The sequence below is a fragment of the Cololabis saira genome, chromosome 8, assembly GCF_033807715.1.
Source record: "Cololabis saira isolate AMF1-May2022 chromosome 8, fColSai1.1, whole genome shotgun sequence".
Classification (NCBI taxonomy): Eukaryota; Metazoa; Chordata; class Actinopteri; order Beloniformes; family Belonidae; genus Cololabis; species Cololabis saira.
Genome location: NC_084594.1, coordinates 25,087,758 through 25,113,548, shown reverse-complemented (window position 1 = coordinate 25,113,548; position 25,791 = coordinate 25,087,758). Strand labels below are relative to the sequence as shown.

At 42.5% G+C, this 25,791-nt stretch overlaps 1 protein-coding gene across 4 annotated transcripts in view; it reads left to right on the top strand.

The window, feature by feature from the left end:
• megf6b (multiple EGF-like-domains 6b) overlaps positions 1-25,791 on the top strand; it is a 62,651-nt gene that overhangs the window by 34,946 nt on the left and 1,914 nt on the right. For 3 of the 4 annotated variants that reach the window (XM_061727390.1, XM_061727392.1, XM_061727394.1), the window contains 31 exons: positions 515-637; positions 5,615-5,740; positions 6,443-6,565; positions 7,336-7,458; positions 7,575-7,712; positions 9,672-9,794; positions 9,945-10,067; positions 12,369-12,539; positions 12,937-13,068; positions 13,151-13,279; positions 13,387-13,515; positions 14,504-14,638; positions 16,118-16,252; positions 16,328-16,453; positions 16,544-16,675; positions 16,864-16,992; positions 17,118-17,249; positions 18,064-18,192; positions 18,270-18,398; positions 18,623-18,751; positions 18,822-18,968; positions 20,035-20,163; positions 20,297-20,425; positions 20,610-20,738; positions 22,017-22,148; positions 22,233-22,361; positions 22,448-22,576; positions 23,237-23,365; positions 23,494-23,622; positions 24,649-24,777; positions 24,891-25,019. In XM_061727390.1, coding sequence (XP_061583374.1) covers positions 515-637; positions 5,615-5,740; positions 6,443-6,565; positions 7,336-7,458; positions 7,575-7,712; positions 9,672-9,794; positions 9,945-10,067; positions 12,369-12,539; positions 12,937-13,068; positions 13,151-13,279; positions 13,387-13,515; positions 14,504-14,638; positions 16,118-16,252; positions 16,328-16,453; positions 16,544-16,675; positions 16,864-16,992; positions 17,118-17,249; positions 18,064-18,192; positions 18,270-18,398; positions 18,623-18,751; positions 18,822-18,968; positions 20,035-20,163; positions 20,297-20,425; positions 20,610-20,738; positions 22,017-22,148; positions 22,233-22,361; positions 22,448-22,576; positions 23,237-23,365; positions 23,494-23,622; positions 24,649-24,777; positions 24,891-25,019 — 4,056 coding nt within the window. The remainder of the gene's footprint in view (positions 1-514; positions 638-5,614; positions 5,741-6,442; positions 6,566-7,335; positions 7,459-7,574; positions 7,713-9,671; positions 9,795-9,944; positions 10,068-12,368; positions 12,540-12,936; positions 13,069-13,150; positions 13,280-13,386; positions 13,516-14,503; positions 14,639-16,117; positions 16,253-16,327; positions 16,454-16,543; positions 16,676-16,863; positions 16,993-17,117; positions 17,250-18,063; positions 18,193-18,269; positions 18,399-18,622; positions 18,752-18,821; positions 18,969-20,034; positions 20,164-20,296; positions 20,426-20,609; positions 20,739-22,016; positions 22,149-22,232; positions 22,362-22,447; positions 22,577-23,236; positions 23,366-23,493; positions 23,623-24,648; positions 24,778-24,890; positions 25,020-25,791) is intronic. The other variant, XM_061727391.1, reaches the window with a different exon arrangement.

Genomic DNA, 25,791 nt, shown 5'->3' with positions numbered 1-25,791 from the left:
TTCATCTTTGAGCAAGTAGCATCTAGGAACGTAGTTTGTTTCACTAGAAATCTGGTCACACAGAGAAGGTATCGCGTTTCGCTCACCATGACTCTCAGATGAAGAATCCGCTCCTTTATTTGTTTACAGTCGACACACTTGGATGAGAGGAATGTGAGAGGGTGTATGTATGTATGGCATCCTCCTGCTTCCAGTTTCCATATGTTTGCTTACCCAAGGGACGTCGAGGAGGGGTGCAGGAATTTAAATTTGGTTTAAATGCTCAGTAGTTGTTAGCACATGGGGGATATGTTTGTGTGAGTTGTGGTGTACTTGTAAAGTGCTTTTTCCTCTTCTCATCCATCATCTCCTCTCTGCCAGGGGTACATCTGTAGCCGGAAGCGTCCCTTATACAATTACTCCTGCAGCCTGGCACATCAACTGTGACTCATCTTTTTAATCTCAAAATATGAGGATTCAGTCGGATTCTCAAATTTCCCTTCTCTTTGCTTTCTTTTGGCCTCTTTATCTCCAGATATCGATGAATGCCAGGTCCATAATGGAGGCTGCCAGCACCGATGCGTGAACACTAGGGGCTCCTACTACTGTGAATGCCACCCCGGCTCTCGCCTTCACGTGGACGGCCGCACCTGCCTCTGTGAGTAAAGCGGCTGCATTTAAGCGTGATATGAAAGATGTTCAAAATGTTAAAAATCAACAGCTACGCGTAATCCGACTTCACTTTTCCAGCTCAGTTTTGAAGGAGCTCCAATCCAGGAGTGGTTCCAAAATCTTACATATACATAAACATCAGTTTCCTTTTTTGGTTACTATTGAATTGAAGTTCAGCCCTTCACTGAGACATACGAAACCAATCCAGAAGGTTTTTCCAACTGCTTCGATTGTGACAAAAAAAAACAAAAAAAAACTGAAGTATGTTCATGACTTTGTCCTTTCTGTGGGTTAATAATGCTAAGATGCTTTTTAAGTTTTGCTCCTGTGAGCAAAAAAAAAAAAAAAAAACAACCTCTTACTGGCACCTCTTTTTTGGCTTTCCTGCAACTGTTTGTTATCTTCTTTAATGGTTTCTTCTTTTTTTCAGGATTAATTGTCAAGGCTACGAAGTCCAGAGACGATAGTAATGTCTTCAAATCTCCTTAAAGAGTAAAGCAGGACATTCTAGTGCTACTTTTGCCTAAAATGTGTAATGTAGTGAGCTTATTTTTAATGATAATTGTCTGTCTGCCAGTTGTCCCAGTTCTCTATCATTGTATGTCAGACCTGTGGTTCCTGTCACAATGACTTCGTTTACATGCAATCAAAATTCGGGTTATTGCTAATATTCCGGTTACTGAAACATTCGGAATATTCCGTTTACATGGTAATTAATCATTCGGGATATCTCGTTCAAACCAGGGACGCGTGGAGAACGTGATGACGCATTTACCGTCATTTCTGCTTCTTCTTCCTGTATCCAAATTCAAAACAAATGCTGCTTCGCGCAACTTTTCGCTAACCTTCTTGTAAATCTCGCTATCCCGGTACTTTCTACCGTCTACAAATGCAGAAATGTTCATATCCTTCATTACATTTATGAAGTGATTAGTCTCCTCCTCACTCCAAAAGTGCGGCGTAGTCTTGCGTTTCTCCGTGTTTATAAGAACTTCCTGGACTCAAAAGACCAGGGGCCTTATGTACTAAGAGTGCGGCGCACAAAAAACGTGCGTACGCCACTTTCTACGCTCACGGTCGGATGTACAAAGAATGACGTGAACGTAGAAAGTTGCGGTCCGTCACTCACACATTGAAGGCTGTTGTACGCACTTTTCTGAGGTTCTGCCCGTTGGCGACACTCACTGGTGATGCAGTGAAGTGCAGAATATGAGGAAACGTAACGTCAACAATAAATTCACGACCACGTGAAGGACACGACAGTTCCGACATCACCAGATAATTTACACAAGAGTGGAGCTGCAACAATCTCACAATCAACCACATGATCTGAACAAACAACTAAAGGAGCCCTGCAAATCCCGATGGAGCTTTGGTTCCGTTAGAGGAACCTGCTGATGCAGGATCAGGAGCGAGTCCTCAGGCACCACACCGACTGCTGGTCCAGGATCCAATGAATGAATAAAGTTTTTATTGAATGTTTAGGCAACTTTCAGAGTCTGATATGGAGTCGGCTGCAAGTGCTGCAGGACTCCTGACACTGTTTCCCCGGTGATGGACCGGGATCTAGACCGGTCTCTCCTCCTGCTGCAACACTCCGAGTTTAAGCAATCTTGCTCTTTATTTCTCACGTTTGCACCTCGATAATCCCGTTTGCACAAGTTGTCTTTATTTCTGCAGCAGAGGAATCAGATCGTAATGCTTCATGTTTTAAATATAAATTGTATATTGTTCACATTGTTATACTTATGAGAGAGGTGATCGCGGACATCCACAATGTGTAAGACTCAATAAACGTGTGGCTACATTGGTCTTAATCCGTCAGTATATAATACGCGTGACAATAAAGCAGAACGAGGAGCCGTTTTTCATCCACCAACTTAAGTTCTGGTGTCGGTTCTTAAAATACAAACAAGAAAAGCAGGGTGCATTGATGCACTGACGCTCCTCATAAACATTCAAACCACTGCGGTCACGCCATCTCCGCTTCGGAGCGGCGCAGTCGCGCTATCTGCGCTTGGACATACATTGCCGGTCTACATCGCGTTGTACGGTAAAGCGTGTGGACGGCTTCAAAACGGTTATTATTATTATTTTCACTTTTTGTAGTTTTGCTAAAGTCTAACAAAATGATAAAAAAAAGCAAAGCCAATCGCCCATTCAGAATCCCATTCATTTCTATATAGGCAGATTTTAAATATTCATTAAAAAAACAAATCAAATTGTTTTCAGGAAACTGCACCATATTCTTGTTCATCATGTACTCAGTCCTCAGGTACCTCTGACATCATTTTCAAGTTCTTTCACTGCAGCATTTTCTAATAAAGTACCTGAGGACTGAGTACATGATGAACAAGAATACGTTGCAGTTTGCTGAAAACAATTTGATTTGTTTTTTAATGAATATTTAAAATCTGCCTATATAGAAATGAATGGGATTCTGAATGGGCGATTGGTTTTGCTTTTTTTATCATTTTGTTAGACTTTAGTAAAACTACAAAAAGTAATGACATGTATCTATTTCAAGACATGAAAATAATTTTGAAGCCGTCCACACGTTTTACCGTACAACGCGATGTAGACGGGCAATTGATTTCCAAGCGCAGATAGCGCGACTGCGCCTTTCCGAAGCGGAGATGGCGTGACCGCAGTCACAAACTCGTACGATCATTATAAAACCAAAACTCTTCACGGAACGCAACGCAAAGCAAAGAACAGCATTACCCATATGCAGCTGACTTCGGAAGAAATGCCCCCAAATAAATGTATTCCAGCTCAGAGCCGATGTTTTTTTTAATATGTTTTGTCTGTTTTTGCACATTTCTTGTTAGGATGAGCGGGTTTTAATGGATAATTATCTTCATTATCATATTCAAACTATTTGAGGGAAGAGACAGGGCGGAGTGTTGTGCTCCCGCATGTGCGCTCAAATCCACGCTGATTGGGATGTACAGAGAAACCTGCGTGGATTTGGGCGAACACACAGTTTTGTACATCGGAATTTTTGCGTTGGTGTTAATTCTCGTACGGTTTCACGTTGAAATCCACGCACTCTTAGTACATGAGGCCCCAGGATTCCTTGCGAACAGAGCATGCGCAGAAAACAAATTCATGTTCCGTTTGATCGGGATATTCCGTTTGGCGTTTACATGACCCAATATTCGGGTTTTAAAAGGAGTAACCCAGGGGTCATATTTGGGTTTTTTAAAAACCCGAATATGAGCAAATTCGGGTTATTCAAAGGGGTTATTGGTGTTTACATGGCCGTGCAAAACCGGGTTATTGCCAATATTCTGGTTTTAAAAGGGTTATTGAGTGCATGTAAACGCAGTCTATGATCAACGCATAAACAATATTACCTTTAGATAAGTTTCCACCTCGTTAGCTACCAAAAAATACATTCACAGTGCTCAGACACTCGTCAGAAAGGAGATCAGTTTTTTTTGTTTTTTTTAAACTTGTATTCAAAATCAACCCGCACTAATGTCCTTGTTGCCTTTAATGGCTGGTTTTAATAAAATACATGAAGATATGTAGAGTTGCATCTAACTGTTTCAGCTTGAGTAATATTCTTTGCAGGGCTGCCATTTTTTTAATTATTGTATAATTTATCATTTTGTGTCATCACAAAACATCTGTCACAGTGGATATAGAAGTGGTTTTATTTGATACGTCTTGCATCAACTGTGTACCAGTATCAAGCCTATTAATTACAAAGAAATGGTTTAAAGTTTGTTGACAGGTAGTCAAGCTCTCAGGGAGTTAACTTTGAATTCGATGAAATAGCTCATCAAGATTCTTAATTTGAGTAGAGTTGAATAATAATAATAATGGTAGATGGACTTGATCAGGTAACTGACACTGATGAAATCAGAGTAAAGCACCTCAAAAAATGTGCTCAGCACCTATGTATTTGTTCCCAACACCGTTAACTTTGGGATTTTCAGAAATGGCTTTATGAAGAAAAAGCGTGTGAAAGACTCGCCTCAAGCTTTTCTAGTCAGGAATGTAAACAGACTGTCCTGTCTGACGTTTCGAGGGTCATTTAATCATCGTGTTTTTCTTGGCTTATAAAGCAAATGAATATTTATTGTCTTATAGTGTAGCTGCTTTAGCAGGGACCGGTCCGTCTCCGTGAGGCTGTTGTTACATGAACAAATGAGTGATTGCCCCAGTAGTCACAGCGAACACGGGGTTTGACTTTAGGCCAAGCTGATGTTTGATGCTGCATATCTGAGTGCTGGAGTCTTCATGCAAAGGAATAAGAGGAGTTTTATTTATTTATTTATTTATTTTTGTACTATGTGGCAAACAGCTTGATTACATAAATGACGATACATACCAACCAGCACAGAATCAGATGTCCTTAAATCAATTCAAGCTTAACTTTGCACGCCTTCTCCAGCTCTTGTGGAGTGGAGCTGCATCCCACAAGGTTAGCGTGTCGCTGCATAATATTTGAGCTGGAGAGCCCTCTGTGGTTTGTCATGCTCTTCAGATGCATGGATCTTGAATCAGGCCTTTGACAAACATCATCTATCAGACCACTACCTGTTACTTTCTCCGGAGAGATCCAGATCCTTCTGTTGGTTCAAAAAATGCATGCTGGGAAAAGCGCTGAGCTCACACTACACTCAGCCTCATGAGCGTTCAAGTGTGCATCTGTCATTCAAGTCTAGGTGTGATTTTTGGCCTTTTTGGTTGTGATGGATCTCTTATTATGACTCAGAGCATAGCAACGGTGTGAGGCATTCACTGACTGTCTGCAGGAATGTCGGTGTATCGGTTTTGGTCCCTCTTTCGATGATTCCCATAGATGTGGCGTTTATGTCTCTCAAAGAGACACTGCAGTCAAACTTTGAACTGATTTGTTTTCTGCAGGATGCCAGCCTTTCTCTGACCAGCCTCGCATGTCAGTACCTATGCCTTTTTTGTCACCATTTTTTTTTTTATGCACTTTCAGCTGTCCATACATGTGCCATCAGCAACGGAGGATGCGAGCACTCCTGCGTGCAGCAATCTGCTGTTCATTTTCGCTGCCGCTGCAGGCCAAATTACTCGTTGGCAGAGGACGGGAAGCATTGCAAACGTGAGTGCCCACGTTTCTAAACTTTAACTACGGATCCGACAAAAAGGATGAAGGACAATTAAATGTCTCACTGAGGAAGGGTGCCAAAAAAACCTGAATACTTGGAAGATTATGAAGCTAGGGTTCGAGCGATTTGATCATAACATTAAAAACACATTGTCTGCATCTGCTGCCAGTTGCTATTATCTTACAAGATGTCTGAGCTCGAATATGATTTCCTGCCATTCATTAGATAAAATATCAAGTTGGAATGAATCACAATGATTTTCACAGCTTTTTTCTTTTTTTTTAATATAGTGTTTTGATATCCTTTCTTGTTTAAATGTCTCCAGTCTCTGAGGCTGTGCAGTAAAATACGGTTCTCCAGAGGTGGGAAATTACACATATGAATTTTAAATGACTGTCTTTCAGTGCTTTTACTTTGTAATTGTTGGCTTTGAACAGCTTCCTCTAATTTTTGAGGAGCCAAAGGTTCTAATCATGGATGCCAGACAGGCTCACATAAGTTAAGCGCACCCTTAACTGTCCAGAGAGAGAGAGACAGAGAGCTATAACAATAAGGCAGAGGTGAAGGGTGGATTTAAAGCTCCTCACATGCTGTGCAGTTACACGTAGAACAGTTCACTGTTGTCCCTCCAGCATTCTTTGCTGACTGACTCCATGTGGAAGCGTGTTAATGGACGTGTGTTTTGCGTGTTTCAGTGCAGGATCCCTGTGCAGATGGGAACGGAGGCTGTATGCATGATTGCCGGGTAGACGGTGGCAAGGCCCACTGTGACTGCAAGGTTGGCTACATACTAGCTGAAGATGGAAAAACCTGTGAAGGTAACCATGATATTAGTGAGACACGCACCACTTAACCACAACATTATGAGCACCTGCCTATTATGTCATTTTGCCATTAGTGGAGCTCTGACGGGTCAGGGAGCGGACAAACAACATCTGCAGCTGCCCTGTAGCGTGTGGCACAGAGATACTAACAATAAATCTTTCAGGCCTCGGTATGATCTTTTTGGATTCAGCTCCTAAACCAAAGAAGGCCTTTGAATGCTTGTTGCATGTTCTTTCCTGAGCTTTTCAAAAACTAGATGGGGGGCATTTGTCAACATAACCTTCATAGAAATTCAATGTTTTTCTCTGACAAGATGGGCAGTGTTACTGATTTAACCATGTCAGGGGGTTTACTGTTACAGCTAATCAGATGATGCAGCAAAACGTGCGTGTTAAGAAAAATTTAGGAGAAACATAAAACAGAAAATGTTGGTGTCAGCAGCAAACAGAGACCTTTTGATGTAGACGAAAGCTTGCTGTAATTTTTTTCTGTTTTTAAAAGTAAAAGTATAAAACAATAAAGAAGTATGGCTTTAAACACTTTTTTTTTTTTTAAAAAAAGGTAATATATTTGTAAAAGAAAAGAACATCCACAATCTTAAAGCCAGTGTGTGGTTTGGATAAGCTGTCTCTGAGAGAAACATGAGTGGTTTTTAGGAGCAGAGCGGGACTTCAGATGTGAAAAGCACATAAATGTCACTGAACTTGAGCAGACCAGATGCATTTCTCTTTCCACAGTTAAGTTTAATATGTTTTTTCCTCAGATTTTGATGAGTGTGAGACGGAAGAAGCCAACTGCGCTCACGGCTGCCACAACACGCCGGGCTCTTATGCTTGTGTTTGCAACACTGCCTACGAGCTGGGATCTGATGGAAAACAGTGCTACAGTCAGTTTTAATCGCCACCTCATTATTAATATTTTAGTAAGATATTGTACTTAGCTGATATAACGTTGAGTTGATTGCTTATGCTGACATACACTCTGATCTCGTCATAACTGAAGGAATTGAAATGGAGATCGTGAACAGCTGTGAGAACAACAACGGTGGATGTTCCCATCACTGCCAGCATTCAACCGCTGGGCCCATTTGCAGCTGTAACCATGGTTACAGACTAGAGGACGACCTAAAAACTTGTGCTGGTAAGAGCAGTTCAAAGTGACATGAAAAAAACACTTGAGAAATGTAAATACCGGTACATTCTCAGTACTACAGTAGATCAATTGACTTTCCTGGATTTAATTTCAATCAGGCTCAAAGTTGTAAAATATTTTAGTGACTTTACACAAGAGTTTATAAATGCCTTCACTGCTTTTACTGCTGGGAACCAAATCAGCATGCTCTCTGGATGAAAGAAAAAAAGAAAAAAAAACTAAAAACAGTGAGCGTTTGAAGATGAGATGGCCCATTTAGGAATAATTTCCTGTGTGTTTCATGTTGTGTTTAACTCCCGCTTGTCTCCCGTGGAGACGAGTAGCAGATCCTGTATCTGTTAATTACAGTGAGATAAGTGAACAAGAGCACAAACGATTCCACTTCATAGTGTGTGAAGGATACTGGACCAATCAACACCAGCCAAGCCAAAAATGAGCCTGCATGGAATTATCTATATTAATATCGTTATCTTGAGATCAAGAGCTGATTATTTCGTTGGCTTGGGATCGGAAATCTTGTTTTCTTGTGATAATGGGTTCATTAATTTTGTTATTTAAAGAAATAAACCCTTTGCCTTCCCAAGACATGATAAATTAACCTCCTATTTTTAGAAAATAATGTTTTTTTGATCACCTAATAATTATGGAGAGCTCTGAAATGAGCATTTGGCCACGAGAGAACACTAAATTAACACATTATATGTTGTTGGGTTTAATGTAGTGTGTTATGTGAACACTTTAACTTACTATACCATTTTTTGCAAAAGAAATAGATTTTGATCAACTCAAATGTCTCTTCCTCAGCCAGCTTCTACTTAAATAAAATGTAACAACAGATGAAACAGATGCTGAAGCTTCATGTCAACCCATTTATTATTAGTCAAGATGCCATCTGTGCACACATGAAGGCATCATGATGGCGTATGATGGATGTAACCAAGGCTTTATAACTCTAAGAGAATGCACTTTTGTTTTTATCAAAATAAAAATACAAATAACTTATAATCACTTTCACTTTCCTATAATCAATTTAAAAAATACCTTATTAATCCCAGAGGGAAAATTAATGAATAGATTAATGCACACATTGAGTTCATACTTGTGAATTCATTCTCATTAATGATATCTTGAGATAAATAATTAAAGTGTGGCCAAAATTGTGTTTTTTATCCAGACAAATCAACAGAAATTCCCAGTGAAAAGACATGTCTGTTTTTAACCAGCTTTTTAAATCTTTTTCTTTTTCTAAGCAATATTGCATAGGTGAACAAATTATCAATAAATGATTTAATTGGGCCTATTTGCTCCGCTAATATATACAAAGAAGCAAACTTGTGTACGTTCCCCCAACTGTGCTACACTATGTCCACACAGGCCATTTGCTCCAGTGTTTTCCAGTCCTGTCCTCAGGTGTTACTGCAGGTTTCAGAGGTTTCACTGCCAACACACCTGGTTCAAATGAATGTGTCAGTAATGAACGTACGCAGACCTTAATGACAAGATGATGAGGTAATCCATTTATTTGGGCAGGGAAGCACCTGAGACATGCAGAGCAGTGGGACCTGAGGGATCTGATTCTTGATTCTTGTAGAAATACTAACATCATTCACTACAGAACATCATGCTCTAGTACATAAATATATAAAATATACGTTTTTTTTCCCCCATCCCCCCCCCCCCCATATTTTTTCCAATTGTGCTTATAAATATCTCTTAGGGACTTTTAAACCTCACGATCAAATCCTTTTTTAGTCGTGATAATGTCTGATGTTTACTTACTTAGAAACTGATTGACCATGAGATATGAGCCAACATTCGCAGGAGAAGGAGCAGACGTTCAATGCTTTCATTGTAACATAACCTTTATTGGCTGTTAAATCAGCACAGTTTATGCTATCTCATAAAAGGTTTCTTTCAGTTTTTTATCCTGCTTGTTTTGTTTGGCAGACGTTGACGAGTGTGGAGAGCAGAGCTCCTGTTGTGAGCAGGACTGCACCAACTACCCCGGGGGTTATGAATGCTACTGCACAGCAGGATATCGGCTCAACGCAGACGGATGTGGCTGCGATGGTATGTCGAACTCCTAATCAAATTAGGGATGACACTCTGGAAATAGTTGGACACGCTGAGCTCTCCACATGGCTAAATGTGATAATGACTCCTCAACTTCACCTGTTAATGTCACCAAAGCTTAGGACTCTTTGTGTCTGTTTTGTTCAGATGTAGACGAGTGTCTGGCTGCTAATGGTGGTTGTGAGCACACGTGCCAAAACACTGCTGGCTCCTTCCAGTGTTTCTGCCGCCGCGGTTTCCGGCTAGATGAGGACCGGCTGTCCTGCATCCGTGAGTCTCTGCAGTCACGTTAAAGGATTATAAAAGAAGCCTCGTAAACTGTTGGGGTCATCCACCTTATCAAACCACTTAAACATTTTTGGGGAGGGCGCATGAACTAAACAATGTCAGGGTTTAATGTACAGAGATGTTGTTGAAGCACGAGGGTGATGTTTGTCGGTCTGTTCTGTTCTACCCTCCATCATGAATAGGGCTGGGTATCGATTCAAATGTCAAGAATCGATTCGATTCCGATTCTTAATATTCAGAATCGATTATCATGATTCGATTCGATCTGATTCGATATTGATTTGGCTTAGTGTTATTTAAAATGTTTTTTGAGCTGTTGCCTGAATTATATGACTGTAAGATGACTAGTGAAATGATAATTTCACAATAATTATTGTGAAATAACTAAGAAATAAATAACTCAAACAGGCCTTTCAATATCCATTTAAAGTGCAAAAAAGAAAGAAATTGCAACAGTTCATGCAGTAAACAAATCATTTTAGCTTATCTAATTTATTCTGTCACCACGCACACATATTGCCATGAAGCACCTGGCATTTTTCAGAAGTGTCATGACAAACTGTGTGTCCGACTACTGGGATTAAAGTTCACCTGGCGAAAATGATGAAAAAAAAAAAAAAAATCGATCTTTAGACTTAAGAATCGATTTTTAGGAATTAATATGAGAATCGATTTAGAATCGGAAAATCGATTTTTTTCAACACAGGCCTAATCATGAATGAAGATAACTCCTCTACCTGAGGCTGCAATCCGTTCCCAACCACAGGGAGGAGAATCAAATCTTTTCCAGCTGAGGACAATATCCTCAGACATGGAGGTCGTTTCACACTCGGCTGCAAAGTGCTTCAGTCACTGTTGGACACGGTTCTGACTTAAATCAGCTGACCTTCCCCAGGTCCACAGCAACCTAAAAACTAGCTGGAGCAAACTCCCATGAAGACCTCTAGCATCTGGTCTGCTGTTCCAGTGACCCGGATCCGCAGTTAAACCATGAACCAGACTCTTCTCTCCAGCATCTTTCTCAGGAAGGCTCAGACGCACGTAACTGGGATCTGCTCGTCCTTTCTAAAAAGGGAAACTAGCATCCGTGTCTCCCACTCTAGAAACATTAACCCCCAACCCGCATACTGTGTTTCACATGTACGTCAACTAGGAATGGGCGATATTTTACCGTTCACGATAAACCGTCAAATAAATTCCTCACGATAAGAATTTGTCATCTGCGGTAAAAACGATAAATTCCCGTTGATGATGTTTTTGTGTAAAGCTGATTTATGGTTCTGCGTGAAATCCAAGCACAACGTACGTAGGAAGGAAGGAAGGAAGGAAGGAAGGAAGGAAGGAAGGAAGGAAGGAAGGAAGGAAGGAAGGAAGGAAGGAAGGAAGGAAGGAAGGAAGGAAGGAAGGAAGGAAGGAAGGAAGGAAGGAAGGAAAGGGGAGAAGGAAGGGAGAAAACAAGGAAAGGAGGAAGGAAGGGAGAAAAAAGGAAGGAAGGAAGGAAGGAAGGAAGGAAGGAAGGAAGGAAGGAAGGAAGGAAGGAAGGAAGGAAGGAAGGAAGGAAGGAAGGAAGGAAGGAAGGAAGGAAGGAAGGAAGGAAGGAAGGAAGGAAGGAAGGAAGGAAGGAAGGAAGGAAGGGAGAAAACAAGGAAAGGTGGAAGGAAGTGAGAAAACAAGGAAAGGAGGAAGGAAGGGAGAAAAGAGGAAGGGAAGAAGGAAGGAGAGAGCAGGAGGAAAGAAGGAAGGGAACAAAGAAAGAAAGAAAGAAAGAAAGAAAGAAAGAAAGAAAGAAAGAAAGAAAGAAAGAAAGAAAGAAAGAAAGAAAGAAAGAAAGAGACAGAAAGAAAGAAAGAAAGATAAATTCCCGTTGATGACGTTTTTGTGTAACAAACATGGCGGATCTGAGAGCGAGATAGATTTATAGTTAAAAAGGTGGAGTTGAATTGGTTTTTTTTTATCGTCATTTTTATCGTTATCGGGATAAATGCCAGAAATTACCGTGATACATTTTTTAGTCCATACCGCCCATCCCTAACGTCAACCAAGAGAGCCCAGCAACATCCACTACCTTAAGGAAGTGGGGGTGGACCTCTCGCACCCCCGAGGTCCTACCACCTTTAACTTCTTGAACTAAACCTCTGATGGTGTAAAACTTGTGCTCCCGTTCCAGAAAGCATCAGTTGGGTCGAGAAGAACCTTAAATTATTATGTTATTTTTTATATCATCGTTGTGCTTTTTCACTTGTCACGAGGTTAAACATTTTGGGTGATTTTCTGTTTGCGCAGCACTTGAAGGTGCAGTTGAGGCGCTCTCCAGCGGGGGCGCCGTCGAGCTGCCTCTCATTCGCCCCCAGATCACGCTGCTGCAGGACTACGGCCAACCTCTGGAGCGCTATGACGACTATGAAGATGATGAGGGGGAGCTGAGGGCTGAGAGCAACCTGGCGGAGAGATTCGGTTAGTTTCCCCCGACTGGCCAGTAATGGCTCATTATCATTAACAGGAAACCTGTATCTGATTACCCCGGGCCCTGTGAGGCAGCAGCCTGACAGACTCTCTTAGTGCAGGCAGGAGCAGACCACACACTGAAGGTTAACTACTTTGCTGCCTGCTTCCAGACTGTTCATACATACCAATAAACCCACAGAGCTTCACTGGCAGGAGTGCTGAGGCTCGGAGAGCCAGACAGCTGGTTGGTATCTGCAGTAGGGAGTCAGTTCTCTGCTTCGCGTTGCCTAAACTTGACAGAAGCACATGGGGAAACATAAACTATCATCTCTGACAGGTGACAAGTGGACTAAAGAAAATGAATGAGTGCATCAAAGAGCCATGTTAATTACTCCTTTACTTTCAGTGTGCTTAGTCGACACTTTTGGCAGCGACTGCAGCCTCACTTGTGACGACTGCACCAACGGGGGGAAATGCAACGTGTGGAAAAGCGGCTGCGACTGCCCCGATGGATGGATGGGCATCATCTGCAACCAGAGTGAGGAACTGCCATTTCTGTTCCTTGTCAAAGTTACTCGCACTAGCTGTGATTTACTTTTCAATCTCCATCTCTTCATCAGCATGTCCTGAAGGTCATTTTGGTAAAAACTGCTCATTTAACTGCAAGTGTAAAAACGGAGCCACCTGTGATCCCGTAAGTGGAAGCTGCCGCTGCCCTCCAGGAGTGAGCGGAGACTTGTGCCAGGATGGTGAGATGCCTCCTTCACCCTGACCACACCTGGCTTCGGCCTGTAGCTTCCATCGAGGAGAGCTATCATGCAGTTACTGTTGATTTCTTGTTTTGTTTTGTGAACAGGCTGTCCAAAAGGCTTCTATGGGAAGCAGTGCAATAAAAAATGCAACTGTGCCAACAATGGGCGCTGCCACCGGACCTATGGAGCGTGTCTCTGTGATCCTGGACTGTATGGACGCTTCTGTCACCTCCGTGAGTCCCACCGCTAACAAACCTCCACTCTCTTCTCTCTGCTCTTTCACCTCTTAATTCTCAGCTCAGGAACCACAAATTACAAGAACAGTTATGTAAGAATTAGGGCTGGGGATCGATTCAAATGTCAAGAATCGATTCGATTGCGATTCTTAAGATTCAGCATCGATTATCAAGATTTGATTTGATTCGATTCGATTCCGATATTGATTTGGGTTAGTGTTATTAAAACAGTTTTTTGAGTTGTTGCATGAATTATATGACTGTAGTTATGTAAAATATTACTACTAGTATTATATTGAGATTCAACAGCAAGTATTGGCAGCTAATGATGCTGTAAGGACCAATCAGCTCCCAGAATGCTGATAGAACTGCTTTCAGAAACATCGTGGGTCAGAATTACCAAACAGATCCAGGGAGGAAACAGACAGATGAAATCGGTTTAATTGTTCCCACATTCCGTTTTTATTTGTTCCATTTTCGGTCTATTTTGGTTTTTAATTTTTGAGAATTTGGTTTTTATAATTTTTTTGCAAATGTAACCCCAAGACAGTGTATAAAGTAATGAAATATAGACAATTTATGCAATTATAACTGAACACTTTAATGTTTTCATACTTTTAAACATATTTAAAGGCAAAAACATGGCAGCAGTTATTCTTGTGTCCAACAAAACATTACTTTTTTGGGGATAAACAAAAAAATAACCAAAAGTTGTAATGTAATGATGAAAAAAAAAATACATGAATAAATAAAAGAAAATCCCCCCCCCCCCCCAAAAAAAAAAAAAAATAAAAAAAAATCGATCTTTAGACATATGAATCGATTTTTAGGAATTTAATATGAGAATCGATTTATAATGGGGAAATCGATTTTTTCAACACAGGCCTAGTAAGAATAATAGTAGTCGTAAAACCAGCTTGTGAAAACTTTCCCCTTATATCCAATGTGAAAGTTTCCGTCTCAATCTGTCCGCTCTCATGTCCAGCGTGTCCTCGGTGGACGTTCGGAGCCGGCTGCTCCCAGGAGTGTCGGTGTGACCAGAAAACCTCTCAGGAATGTAACCGTCGCCATGGCACCTGCGTCTGTAAACCTGGTTACCACGGCAGCACCTGCAAGGAAGGTGAGACGGCAGTCAGGATGAGAAGATTGTGTTCATGCTACGAGATACTATTTATTTCTTAAGTTCAACTGTCAAGGCCTGTATGGAAACTAGAAACAAGTAAAACTTCCTAATAGTTTCCCACATCCACGTCCGTGAAGTAACTGGGGCTCTGTAGACACTTACGTCGTTTTTCTTCCTCAAAGTCTCCCCTAAAACAAGTATCTGTGTCGTTCTTTTAGTTCTGGTCCTCTTTGATTTATTTTTTGTTTAATCTGAGGATCAGTAAGCACAATTACAGACTCGTGCTGGTCACGTGGTCGGTCCATGCAGATACTGGACACAGGCGCCTTTAACACAAACATTTCTTGCACCTGCACACAGGTTGACCGAGGAAAGAAGAGAATAGAAAGCCGTCATTGTTCAAAAAGGAAGTTTCTTGATTTTGAACGTTCACAATATCGATTAGATATTTTTTTTTTTTTAATACTCTTTTTATTGGTTTTTCAATTTTATGTCTACAAACATTAGAACAGAACAAAATGACACACAACAAAACATAAAAATAAAATTAAAATAAAAGAAAATAATACAAAAAACACACCCCAAACCAACAGAAATCGCTGCGTAGTATGTATGCATAAAATGAATAAGAAAAATAGGTAAAATTAAGAGACAGGTAAATGAAGAGCACATACATGGGATAAGTGAAAGAAAGAATAGGCAGTCCTCATCCTTCAGGCGCAGAAGCTGAGTTAAGGCTTCTGTAAGAAGGAGTGCAATGGTTCCCAGATCCTCCAAAACTTGTCCGATTTGTGATGAAGGTCATGGGTCAACTTCTCAAGAGGAATAAGAGCAGAAATCTGTGTCATCCACATGTCGACTGTAGGGACCTGGCGAGTGGGCCGCCGCAACAAGATATATTTTTTAGCCAGGAACAAAAGAATTATCAACAGAGATGTGGTGTCCGTGTCCAAAAAATTGTCTGGAGCAACATGGTTAAGTAAAAAGAAAGAAGCAGTCAGCAAGAGCTGTTTACCAATGACCAACTGGATTACAGAGTGAACCCCCTTCCAGAAAACCTGGATGTGGTCACATGACCAAAACAAATGGATAAATGTACCTTTGTGTGTCTTACATTTATAACAGAGGTTGGAAGTGTCAGGGAACATTTTCTGGATCGATTAGATATTGTTGAAGGGAATGTAGCTGAACAGTTCTCATAACTGCAACCATAGCGACCACTGAACTGCCCTACCGATAGCATCGACTACGATGCAGCACATAGTTGAATACTTCATCAGCATTGTGTGGGGATCTTTCAGGACAGGTCGGGTTTTAATACACATTCACTTACCTACTTGCACTTTTTCGGCAAGTTGCAGCCCAGTTTGCATATTTATAGAATGAGTGTACAGGATAGGACAGGAAGTACTCCTGCCTTTACTGTTGTCTAATGAATGAAATTTTCAAATTTTCAGTCCTCTGTTGTGTTTCTAGAATGCAAACCAGGTACTTATGGATCCGGCTGTGAGAGGAAGTGTGTGTGTCCACCGGGAGTGTCCTGTGATCATGTGACAGGACGCTGCCAACGGAAATGCCCGCCTGGTCATCACGGCGAGAAGTGCGATCAAGGTAAATGACGATATAGATGGGGAGATATATATGTATATATATTATTTTGATACAAATTGGTCTTATGTGTGTCAGAGTGTCCAGAGGGAAGGTTTGGAACAGGCTGCATCCAGACTTGTAACTGCACCGGTGCTCCATGTGACAAAGCGACCGGGCAGTGCCAATGTCCAGCTGGGACGGTCGGACAGCACTGTGAGAAATGTGAGTGCAGACAGACTTATTGTACAAGCTAAGCACACAGTTAAACGTCATGAAAATGATCAGAAATCATCAGAATCAATCCTTCTGCAGCGTGTCCAGAAGGTTTTTGGGGTGCCGGATGCTCAGAAACCTGCCCAGCCTGTGAGAACGGCGGTGCGTGTGATAAACACAACGGGACATGTAACTGCCCTCCAGGATTCATGGGAAGACTCTGTCAAAACTGTGAGTAGAAACAGAGGGCATTTTATCCAAGGTATCCATAGCAACATGCATGAACATCTTCCCAGACTGGGAGGATGCACTGAGGAATATTCAGCTGCTCCAGTTTGGATGTGAAACACTGCGGCGTGCTGGAAGCTGAGATGCAGTGAAGCTGGCCATGGTGGATTATTATCTTTTTCCTCGTGCAGCGTGCCCGAGTGGACGTTTCGGTCAGAGATGCCAGATGAAATGCATTTGTGAGAACAATGCTCGCTGTGACCCAGTGAGTGGGCGGTGCAGCTGCGCTCCCGGCTGGACTGGACATAACTGCAGGAAAGGTAAAAAGTAGCTATTGATCAGTGCAGATATAAGCATGTGCCGTCAGAGCTGATCTGTGAAAGACAACAGAGCATTCAGAGATCCCGCCTTCACGCTGTTGACTGTCACACACTTTGCGTTGCAGCTTGTGATGCGGGACACTGGGGTGCCGACTGTGCAGAAACCTGCGACTGCAGAAACGGAGACAGCAGCTGTGACGCTGTGACGGGCCAGTGCAACTGTGAAGCTGGTTTCACCGGAGCCCACTGTCACCAGAGTATGTCGTCTCGTGTCAGTGATAGTCAACATCTACACAGATCATGGAATTCAGTCAAGACAGACAAAACAGGAAAAACTCAACCTATTCTAGGCATTTGAGGCAAAATTACAGATCACCTCTCACTGTCCAAACAAAGAACTCGTAGATGTCATTGTGTATTTACTTACTCATTTTACAGATGCTGAGAATTTCACAGGTTCAGACACTTGACTGAGATAATTGAAAGAGGACATAAATGAGCATCCGGTGTCGAGTTTGCCGGCTATTGTGCCACAGTAAAATAAAAGATGTCTAGTGCAGAGTATGTTCATATCAGTCAAACACCCAGAACGTCAGTAGTTACCTGTGCGTGGACTTGGAGGTGAAGTTTTTATTCATTCTTTAAACACTTGCAGTTATGACAATGGTGAATACCCACTGGATTAAAAGTGTGAAAATAACAGTGAAACAGTGCTCTTGGCAATAGTTGATCCAACGTTGGGTATCAGGTATTATCAAACCTGTGACTTCATCACAAATATGCACACAGACTAGTATATTAAAGGATCCAGATTTTGCTGAAGTGAAAAAGAGACTGACTAATAAAACAAAACCAATGATGCTGTTTATAAATGAAAATAACCATTTATTTTTTTAGTTTGTAATGAAAATGAAAATTTTGTTGTTCTAAACGCTTCCACCAAATGGCGCCAAAGCCAAGCGTTCAAACTATATTATGCTTAGTCTTTGTTGCAAGAGGTTTATTTTGATTGCAAAGTATATTTTTACTGTTTAATCTCTCTCTCTCTCTCTCTCTCTCTCATTCCCTCAGAGTGTCTATCGGGCAAATTTGGTCCCGGTTGTCGCCATCACTGTGAGTGTGAAAACAGCGCGTGGTGTGACCACGTGAGCGGAGCTTGTACCTGCCAGGTGGGATGGACGGGCACCTTCTGTGAAAAGTGTAAGAGATGCTTTTTGATCCCGATAACTAAGTCACGTGCAGCGAGAAGCTGGTGGTGACACATGTGTGTGTTCCAGCGTGTCCCCAGGGCTTCTATGGTCTGGACTGCCAGGAGAAGTGTTTGTGTCTGAATGGCGGGAGCTGTGACCACGTCGGTGGTGTTTGTTCCTGTCCTGCCGGCTGGATCGGCCCCTCCTGCAACCTGAGTGAGTGAAAGCGTGAGCGGCTGGAAGCTCAGATTTCTGTCAGGAGATTCTTGCAGCAGCTTTTACTCTGAGAGATATATAAGTCCCCAGGTCTCACATGAGAAAGCCCCATCGCGGTGTTGCTCATGCTGAAGCCTGTATTACCTTCCAAACACTGGAATTTCCACTTTTGATCTGCAGAGTTCATCAAGAGGTAACACTATTGTTTTTCTGTCTCCTGGCAGCATGCCCAACTGGTTTCTATGGGGAAGGATGTAACCAGACCTGCAGCTGCCACAACGGCGGCGTCTGCCACCCGGCCAGCGGGCGGTGTGCGTGCACGCCGGGGTGGATCGGACCCGACTGCACAGAGGGTGAGTTTACCCAACGCAGATAAGTGCTCCATCTGTGCTACAGGCAACAATGGGTCATGAACCGGTTCAGGCTATGTCTTTCTCCCAGAATGCCCTGCTGGGTTTTATGGATCAGACTGCCGACAGCGCTGCTTGTGCCAGAACGGAGCCACATGTAACAAGACTGATGGAAAATGTGCGTGTGCCAGCGGATGGACAGGCACAGCCTGTGAGCTGGGTAAGCCTCCCAGTCTTTGAATGCTCTCACTTCACCGCAGTAAAGTGGTTTCAGGAAAAAAAGAGGAAGATTTATTACAAATAAAGGTCTATTTTTGTACTCAGCCATCAATTATAATAACATTCTGCTCAGGCAATTAATGGCTGAAATGTGGAAAACGCTGACATTGCAAGTCTGACGAGGTTTAACCAGTTCATGTAAACCATTTGTGTTTGGTGAAATTAATAAATGAACGATCTTTCACTGCTCAGGAAAACGGTTGAGCATGTCCAACGACAACACGCTTCAAGAACTCAGTAAAGTGAAGTTAACGGAGCTGAAACTCTGTCCCACTTCACCTGCTCTGTGTTTGAGCTTTATGGACAACAGTTTGAACCAAAACCACTAAATAAGACTCAGGTTGTTTCAATCAACAGAAATGATGACTTTTTCTGTATTTTTAGTAAAAAAAAAACAAAACAACCAAAAACCAAACAAGAAAAACACCATCCAAGGAAGAAGGAAGAAAAAATCAACCAGTCATCAGATCTAAATCTAGATGTAATTTAAGTGTAATTTAAGATTATTTAGTGATGCTGAATTCTCCTGAATGGAAAATCGTCCTTTCAACCCACAAAGACCTCCGATTTAGTGAAGCTGGTGAATGATAGTTGTTATTCTGGAGAGAAGAGCAGTAAAATAACATCACCTGAACCCTGACGTAAACATTTACAGCAGGAATCTGCGGTTTCTTTTTACTGCACTCAGGAAATTCATCAGTTTAATTTGCTGTCTGAGCTCATTTGCTTCCACCTTAAGTCTGATTATTCGCTGGCTTTTGCTCTGCAATAGTCGTGGTTGCATGCTTTCCTCCCTTTATCCCTGCCATAGCCTTTCCCGACAGAGCTGCACGACACCCACCCCTCCCCTCATCATCAACCCCCCCATATTCTTGTTGCAGGAAAATGTTTGCCCTCCAAACTCTGCAGCCAGTTTCTTGTATGAAATATTACTTGTTGGGTAAAATGCATGTTGCACCCGTCACTCCTCACCTTTATATTCTTGTTATGCTTGTCGTGTCATGCAGAGTGTGCAGCGGGACAGTTCGGGGCAGACTGCCAGCAGCAGTGTGACTGTGAGAACGGCTGTCACTGTGACAGACAGACGGGACGCTGCAGCTGCAGCGCCGGCTGGGTGGGAGATCGCTGTGAGAGAGGTGAGCCAGTGAGTCTGCCACCGAAGCATTGACCTCACGTGAACTGCTGCTCTGTGGGAGACTGAGCTGCCGCGATGGTGAGTCCATGGTTTTTATTAATCATAACCATCCGTCCGCATCTTCCTGTGAGCAGCGTGTGAAGCAGGCCTGTTTGGTGTCGGCTGCAAGGAGCGATGCCAGTGCGCGCGCGCGGCTTCATGCCGTCATGTGACTGGAGAGTGTCAGTGCCTGCCAGGGTGGAGAGGGAAACTCTGTGACAAAGGTACAAACCTGCTGGTGCAGAGGACGAATGCTTCTTTATGAGTCACAGCAAAAGATGCTGATATTAAACTGTAGGAAATGCTTTTTTTCTGTGTAACCAATTCACTTTAAAGGGACTTTGTTGTCTGGCAGCTCATTGTTTGCTTCAAAAAGTAAATAGGTGATATTGTTGTGCGTCCCTGCAGCGTGTTTGCCGGGTTCCTACGGAGAGAGCTGCATGCAGCGCTGCAGCTGTGCACCAGGCACATCCTGCCATCACATCTCTGGAGAGTGTGGCTGCCCTGCTGGATTCACTGGCAACGGCTGTGAGCAGAGTGAGTCCCGCTGAGTCTCCCAAACCTCCACTTAACCCTCCTATTGTCCTCATTTTCTGAATACACCCCGTGTCCTCCGGGTCAAAATGACCGGTCTTCAGTAAACCCCCATTATAAGCACCTTAATGGAATTTTAAACACCCCATTTCATCATGCTTGAAGAAACAAATTGTCATTCATCACAAAATTCTTGGATGCTTAAAGGGGACCTATTATGAAAAACAGGTTTTCTCTTGCTTTAACATATATAAAGTGGTCTCCCCTCAGCCTGCCAACTCAGAGAAGGAAGAAAGCAACCAAATTCTGCAGTGTCTGTACAGCCGCCCGGATGAGCCATCCAGTGTGATGTGGCTTCTACGAGCCGTTCAGATTCTGCTCCCGTCGTTACGTAACGATGGGAGCGATGCGTGAAACCACGCCCACAACTAACTCTGGCCGGAACAACAACTAACTCCGCCGGCTGGAGCTTCCGCCATTTTTTGGTAGCGGTGTATCGTGATGGCATCTGTTCGAGCTAGACATCCAAATTGCTCTGTTGTTGGTTTTTACAACCAACACAAGCGATGCTTTGTGCCCTCCCCTGCTACGCATCATTCAGGCAGCCAATCAGCACAGTGCCTCATTATCATAGCCCCGCCCACTCAGAATCCCACATAGATAATGAGGTTAGAGAATGGGAAGATAAAGACATGGTTTAGAGGCTGAATTTCTAATTTATTTAGCAAAAAAAAAATCAAAAGCTTGTTTTTAAGACATTCAAGGCCTGTTTAAAATAGGTATTAGATGCCATAATAGGTCCCCTTTAAGTTTTCCCTATTCATTTGTATTTCTATAGGTAAAGAAAAAAAATTGCAAAAAGGAGTTTTGAATGCATTTTTATTCATCTCAATGACTCAGTTTCTTTTTTCTCTCCAGTGAACAATTTTAGATCATGTACGATATAAAAATATGAAATATAACATATGCCATTCAACTAATTAGCACATATAGGGCAGTATGCAAGTGCACAGCCCCCTGCAGATATATTTATTACACCTGCAGCACACAGTATAGTCCTTCTTTTGAGGGCAGAACTGACATCTCTTCCTCTTACTCGCCCTAGCTGGGGAAGTTACATTTCAAGTAAAAAAAATATTGTTTAAAGGATTTTGGGTAGTTTTTTAACACAGTGGCGGCTCATTGTGACCCGAGGACAACAGTAGGGTTAAAAACAAGCTGATCCGAGCATCAGTGAACGGTGTGTGAGGAAGTGAGTCTACAGCTGAGCCTCTCTGTCAGTTTGTCTCCCAGGAACATTTGGGGACAACTGTAACCGGGTCTGCCAGTGCTCAGAGACGAATCAGCTCTGCCACCCGGTGTCTGGATCGTGTTACTGCGCTCCGGGTTTCCACGGCCCCAGCTGTGACCAGAGTACGCACCTCACACCCAGGTCACACGTCAGCCCTGCAGTGGGGAAGGAGGTTTGAGCAGCTAACGGTGTGGCTCTCTTTTCAGTCTGTGGAGAAGGTCGTTACGGTCCCAGCTGCCAGCGAGAGTGTCGCTGTGAAAACGGAGGGAAGTGCCGTCCTGCAACAGGAGCTTGTGAATGTCCAGCGGGATTTATAGGTCCCCGCTGCAACGTCTGTGAGTCCAACTCTGATAAAGACACAAAATGAAGAGCTGAGCGTTAAGATGCAACTTGAACGTGATTTCTGTTTCTGCTGAGACAGCATGTCCGGCTGGGCGCTACGGCGTCGACTGCATCCAGGTGGCGCTGTGCAGGGACGGAGCCCCAAGTGACCCGGTCAGCGGTCGGTGTGTGTGCGGCCCTGGAAGGAGAGGAGAGGACTGTGGACAAGGTGAGCCCTGATGGCCAGCGAGATGCTTCTGTAGCGTCATGAGAGTCACCTCAGCTGTTTCTAAACCCTCTAGTCCTGAACGTTAACAGCTGTGAGAGTTAGTTGTTGACAGAGGAATGGAGGCTTTTCTTATCTCTCCGTTTTCAAGTGGGATTCGTATAGTTGCATATTAGGACCAGGAAAGGTGATGCAAATAAAACTTGTGGTGAGGGTCACTTAGAGTTCAAGAGTTTATAAACCTGAACATTTTATAAAACAGTTTATATACTTCAGAAATGTGAAAATTCTGGCTTTATGAACAGAATTTAAATACGCTGATATTTTTACTTCAGAAATGTGCAGGTTTTTGATTAAATTTCAAGATGGTGCATGTCTGAGGTGTAAATGTTGCACTCACTGACCTGATTTAGCAACATTCACACAAGTATGCACTATTTCTTTTAGTTTCCTCTTGCAGATTTGCATTTTTTTTCAGAACTTGCCCGATAATGTATGTCTGTCATCAAATGGCCTGAATACACCCCTGTCACTTTGGAATCAGAGACATCAGGGATTAAAAAAATACATTTGTTTTTTTTTTTCTTGATATTTTCATCATGAATCTTCACTTCTGCTGCTGTTTTCTCCTGTTTTAATTGGAGTGTGTGTTTCCTGCCTCAGGCTGCCCTTCGGGCTGGTTTGGGCCGGATTGCGGCCGCCGCTGTAACTGCAGCAACGGAGGAGCGTGCGACTCAGAAACCGGCAACTGCACCTGCGGTCTCGGGTGGACTGGTCCACACTGCAACGCAGGTTACGACTTTTAATAATCGCATATGCTCAGCATCACCTACGACACATGCTGCAGTTTTTGCTCCAGCACACAGTGTGAAGCCACAAGGCTGATATCTTTGTCTCCTGTCTTGCTCGTCTCGTTCCAGCGTGTCCTCCGGGTCAATTTGGTGCCAACTGTCAGCTGAAATGCAAATGTCAAAATAATGGCACTTGTGACAGAGTGACGGGGACATGTGAGTGCGGTCCGGGCTTCTATGGACATCTTTGTGAACATGGTAAGGAACTGGACAGACAACTGCATCAAAAAGAGAGACAGTGGAGTCTAAAAGGATAAATCTGCTTTTCTTTTTGACATCTGCAAAGATTAAAAAAAAAGATTTTTGTCCTGCAGACATCTTGTGGGTGTGTGTGTGTGTGTGTGTGTGTGTGTGTGTGTGTGTGTGTGTGTGTAAAAAAAGCTCTCTGCCATACAGCGTTCCCTGCAACAACCCTCCACTGTTGTATGAAGTCATGAATCACGCAGTTTCACTGGCTGACGTGGTCTTTGATTCTGATGAACGAGGACACATCAGAAACATCCTGCAGCTCTTAGTACTTTCCTTGTGTTGCATTTTTTTTAAATATTTTTTTATATTAAGCTACAATGCAACAGTTCTGCAAGACACTGCACATGCAGTAAAACAGACCAAAAAACACCCTGCACGCAATGCAATTTATTTCTATTTTTAATTGAAGAAAAATAATTGGTAGTGAACAAATCCAGTTTATTTCATTTAAACTCAGGCGGCCACATTCATTGAAAAATTTTTATAGCTTGGATTTAAAAAAAAGTCTTGGTAAACTGAGTACTTGTTAATTATAACAGCAGCATTAAAGGTTTAAATGGCAGTTTGTGTTTGAATTTTGCAGGGGCCATATTTTTTTCTCATGTAAGGGAGGCACAAAAATAGTCATTTGATTTATGTTTTTGATTATTCAGTCTTACAGTCTTTAATATCAAATGAACTCGACGGGACTCCAGCTTTTGAAATGGAAATGTGCAAGTCTTTTTGCATCATGATCACCTGTGGTGTGAGCTGCAGGGTTGGTTACTTGTAAGATAAGACTTCCGACACCTTGAAAAAATGCATTAAAAGATACTCTAGATAAAAGTACTCTGTGAAATTGGAAAGTTGAGACTGAAGAGCGTTTGGTGTCAGGCTCCACACTCTCAGCTTCCTTTAAGAGGTGTCAGAGGCATGTAGCTGTTTATTTCTCATCAGTGTGTTGAAAGTCTTATGGTGAACTCTGGTCTCCGCCAGCCTGCCCCCCTGGTCTCCACGGCCTGCTGTGTCAGCTGCAATGCGACTGCATGAACGGCGCATCCTGTCATCCCACATCAGGCCAGTGCAGCTGTCCTCCAGGATATGATGGCGCACGCTGTCACAGAGGTCAGTCAAACGCAGTTACCCTCTCAACGTAACGATGAAATAATAGGATAAGTGGCTTTTTTTTTCTTTCTTTCTTTATACATTTGTTTCACTTTGAAATGGTTTCTCCTCAGTGTGTGAACTGGGGCGTTACGGTGAAGGCTGTACCAACGTGTGCGACTGTGAAGATGATGCTCCGTGTGATCCTGCCACGGGAAAATGCCTCTGCCCTTCTGGGAAGACGGGACCCAGATGTGACATCGGTAATAGTCCATCCTTTTTTCCTGACTTGAGAGCACACGCACGGTCCAACCAAAAGTAAACAAGCACATTATGCGTTTATGACTGCTTTCCTTTCAGAGTAGATTATTTTGGCTCTAACAGGATAATTTCAATGAAAAACACCAGGAAAAACTCATAGATGTAAAAGAACTGAGTTACTGAGAGGTTTTACACCAGTTGTTCTCAACTGTTCCACCATCCCTCCTGAACAAAAATCCACCACCCAAATCCAGGAATGCACACTTATTTAATAAAAGAAGTGGTGCAGTTTTAAACTCAGATTAAACCGAATTTTTCTGTTAGGTTCTAAAATATGTAAATATTCTCTTGAAAATAATAGAGGAGGAAAATAAAAGAACTGAGCAGACTGCCGAAGAAAGGGTGCACATGGTAATATAGGATTATAGGATAACTCCAAAAGTGATTTATTTATTGCTAACTATTAACTATTGCTGCCAAAGGTGTGTTGACAAGTACTTCACAGAGGTTGTGTACTGTAAGAATTAAAAGGTGGCAACATCATGTTCTGCATAATTCACTGAGTATAATACAAACACTGTGCTAGTAAAACTATTCAGTCACTTATTGAGCTCGTAAAACTGACCAAACAATCAAAACAGTTCTGCAACAGTTGCTATTTATAGATTAAATTTGTGATTTCCTGCAAAATTCATGAAATAAAAAAGTGCAACAGGTGACACGTAGCTCCAAAAAGAAGAAAATATGTACAGCAGCTTTACCGTTATCTGAGGC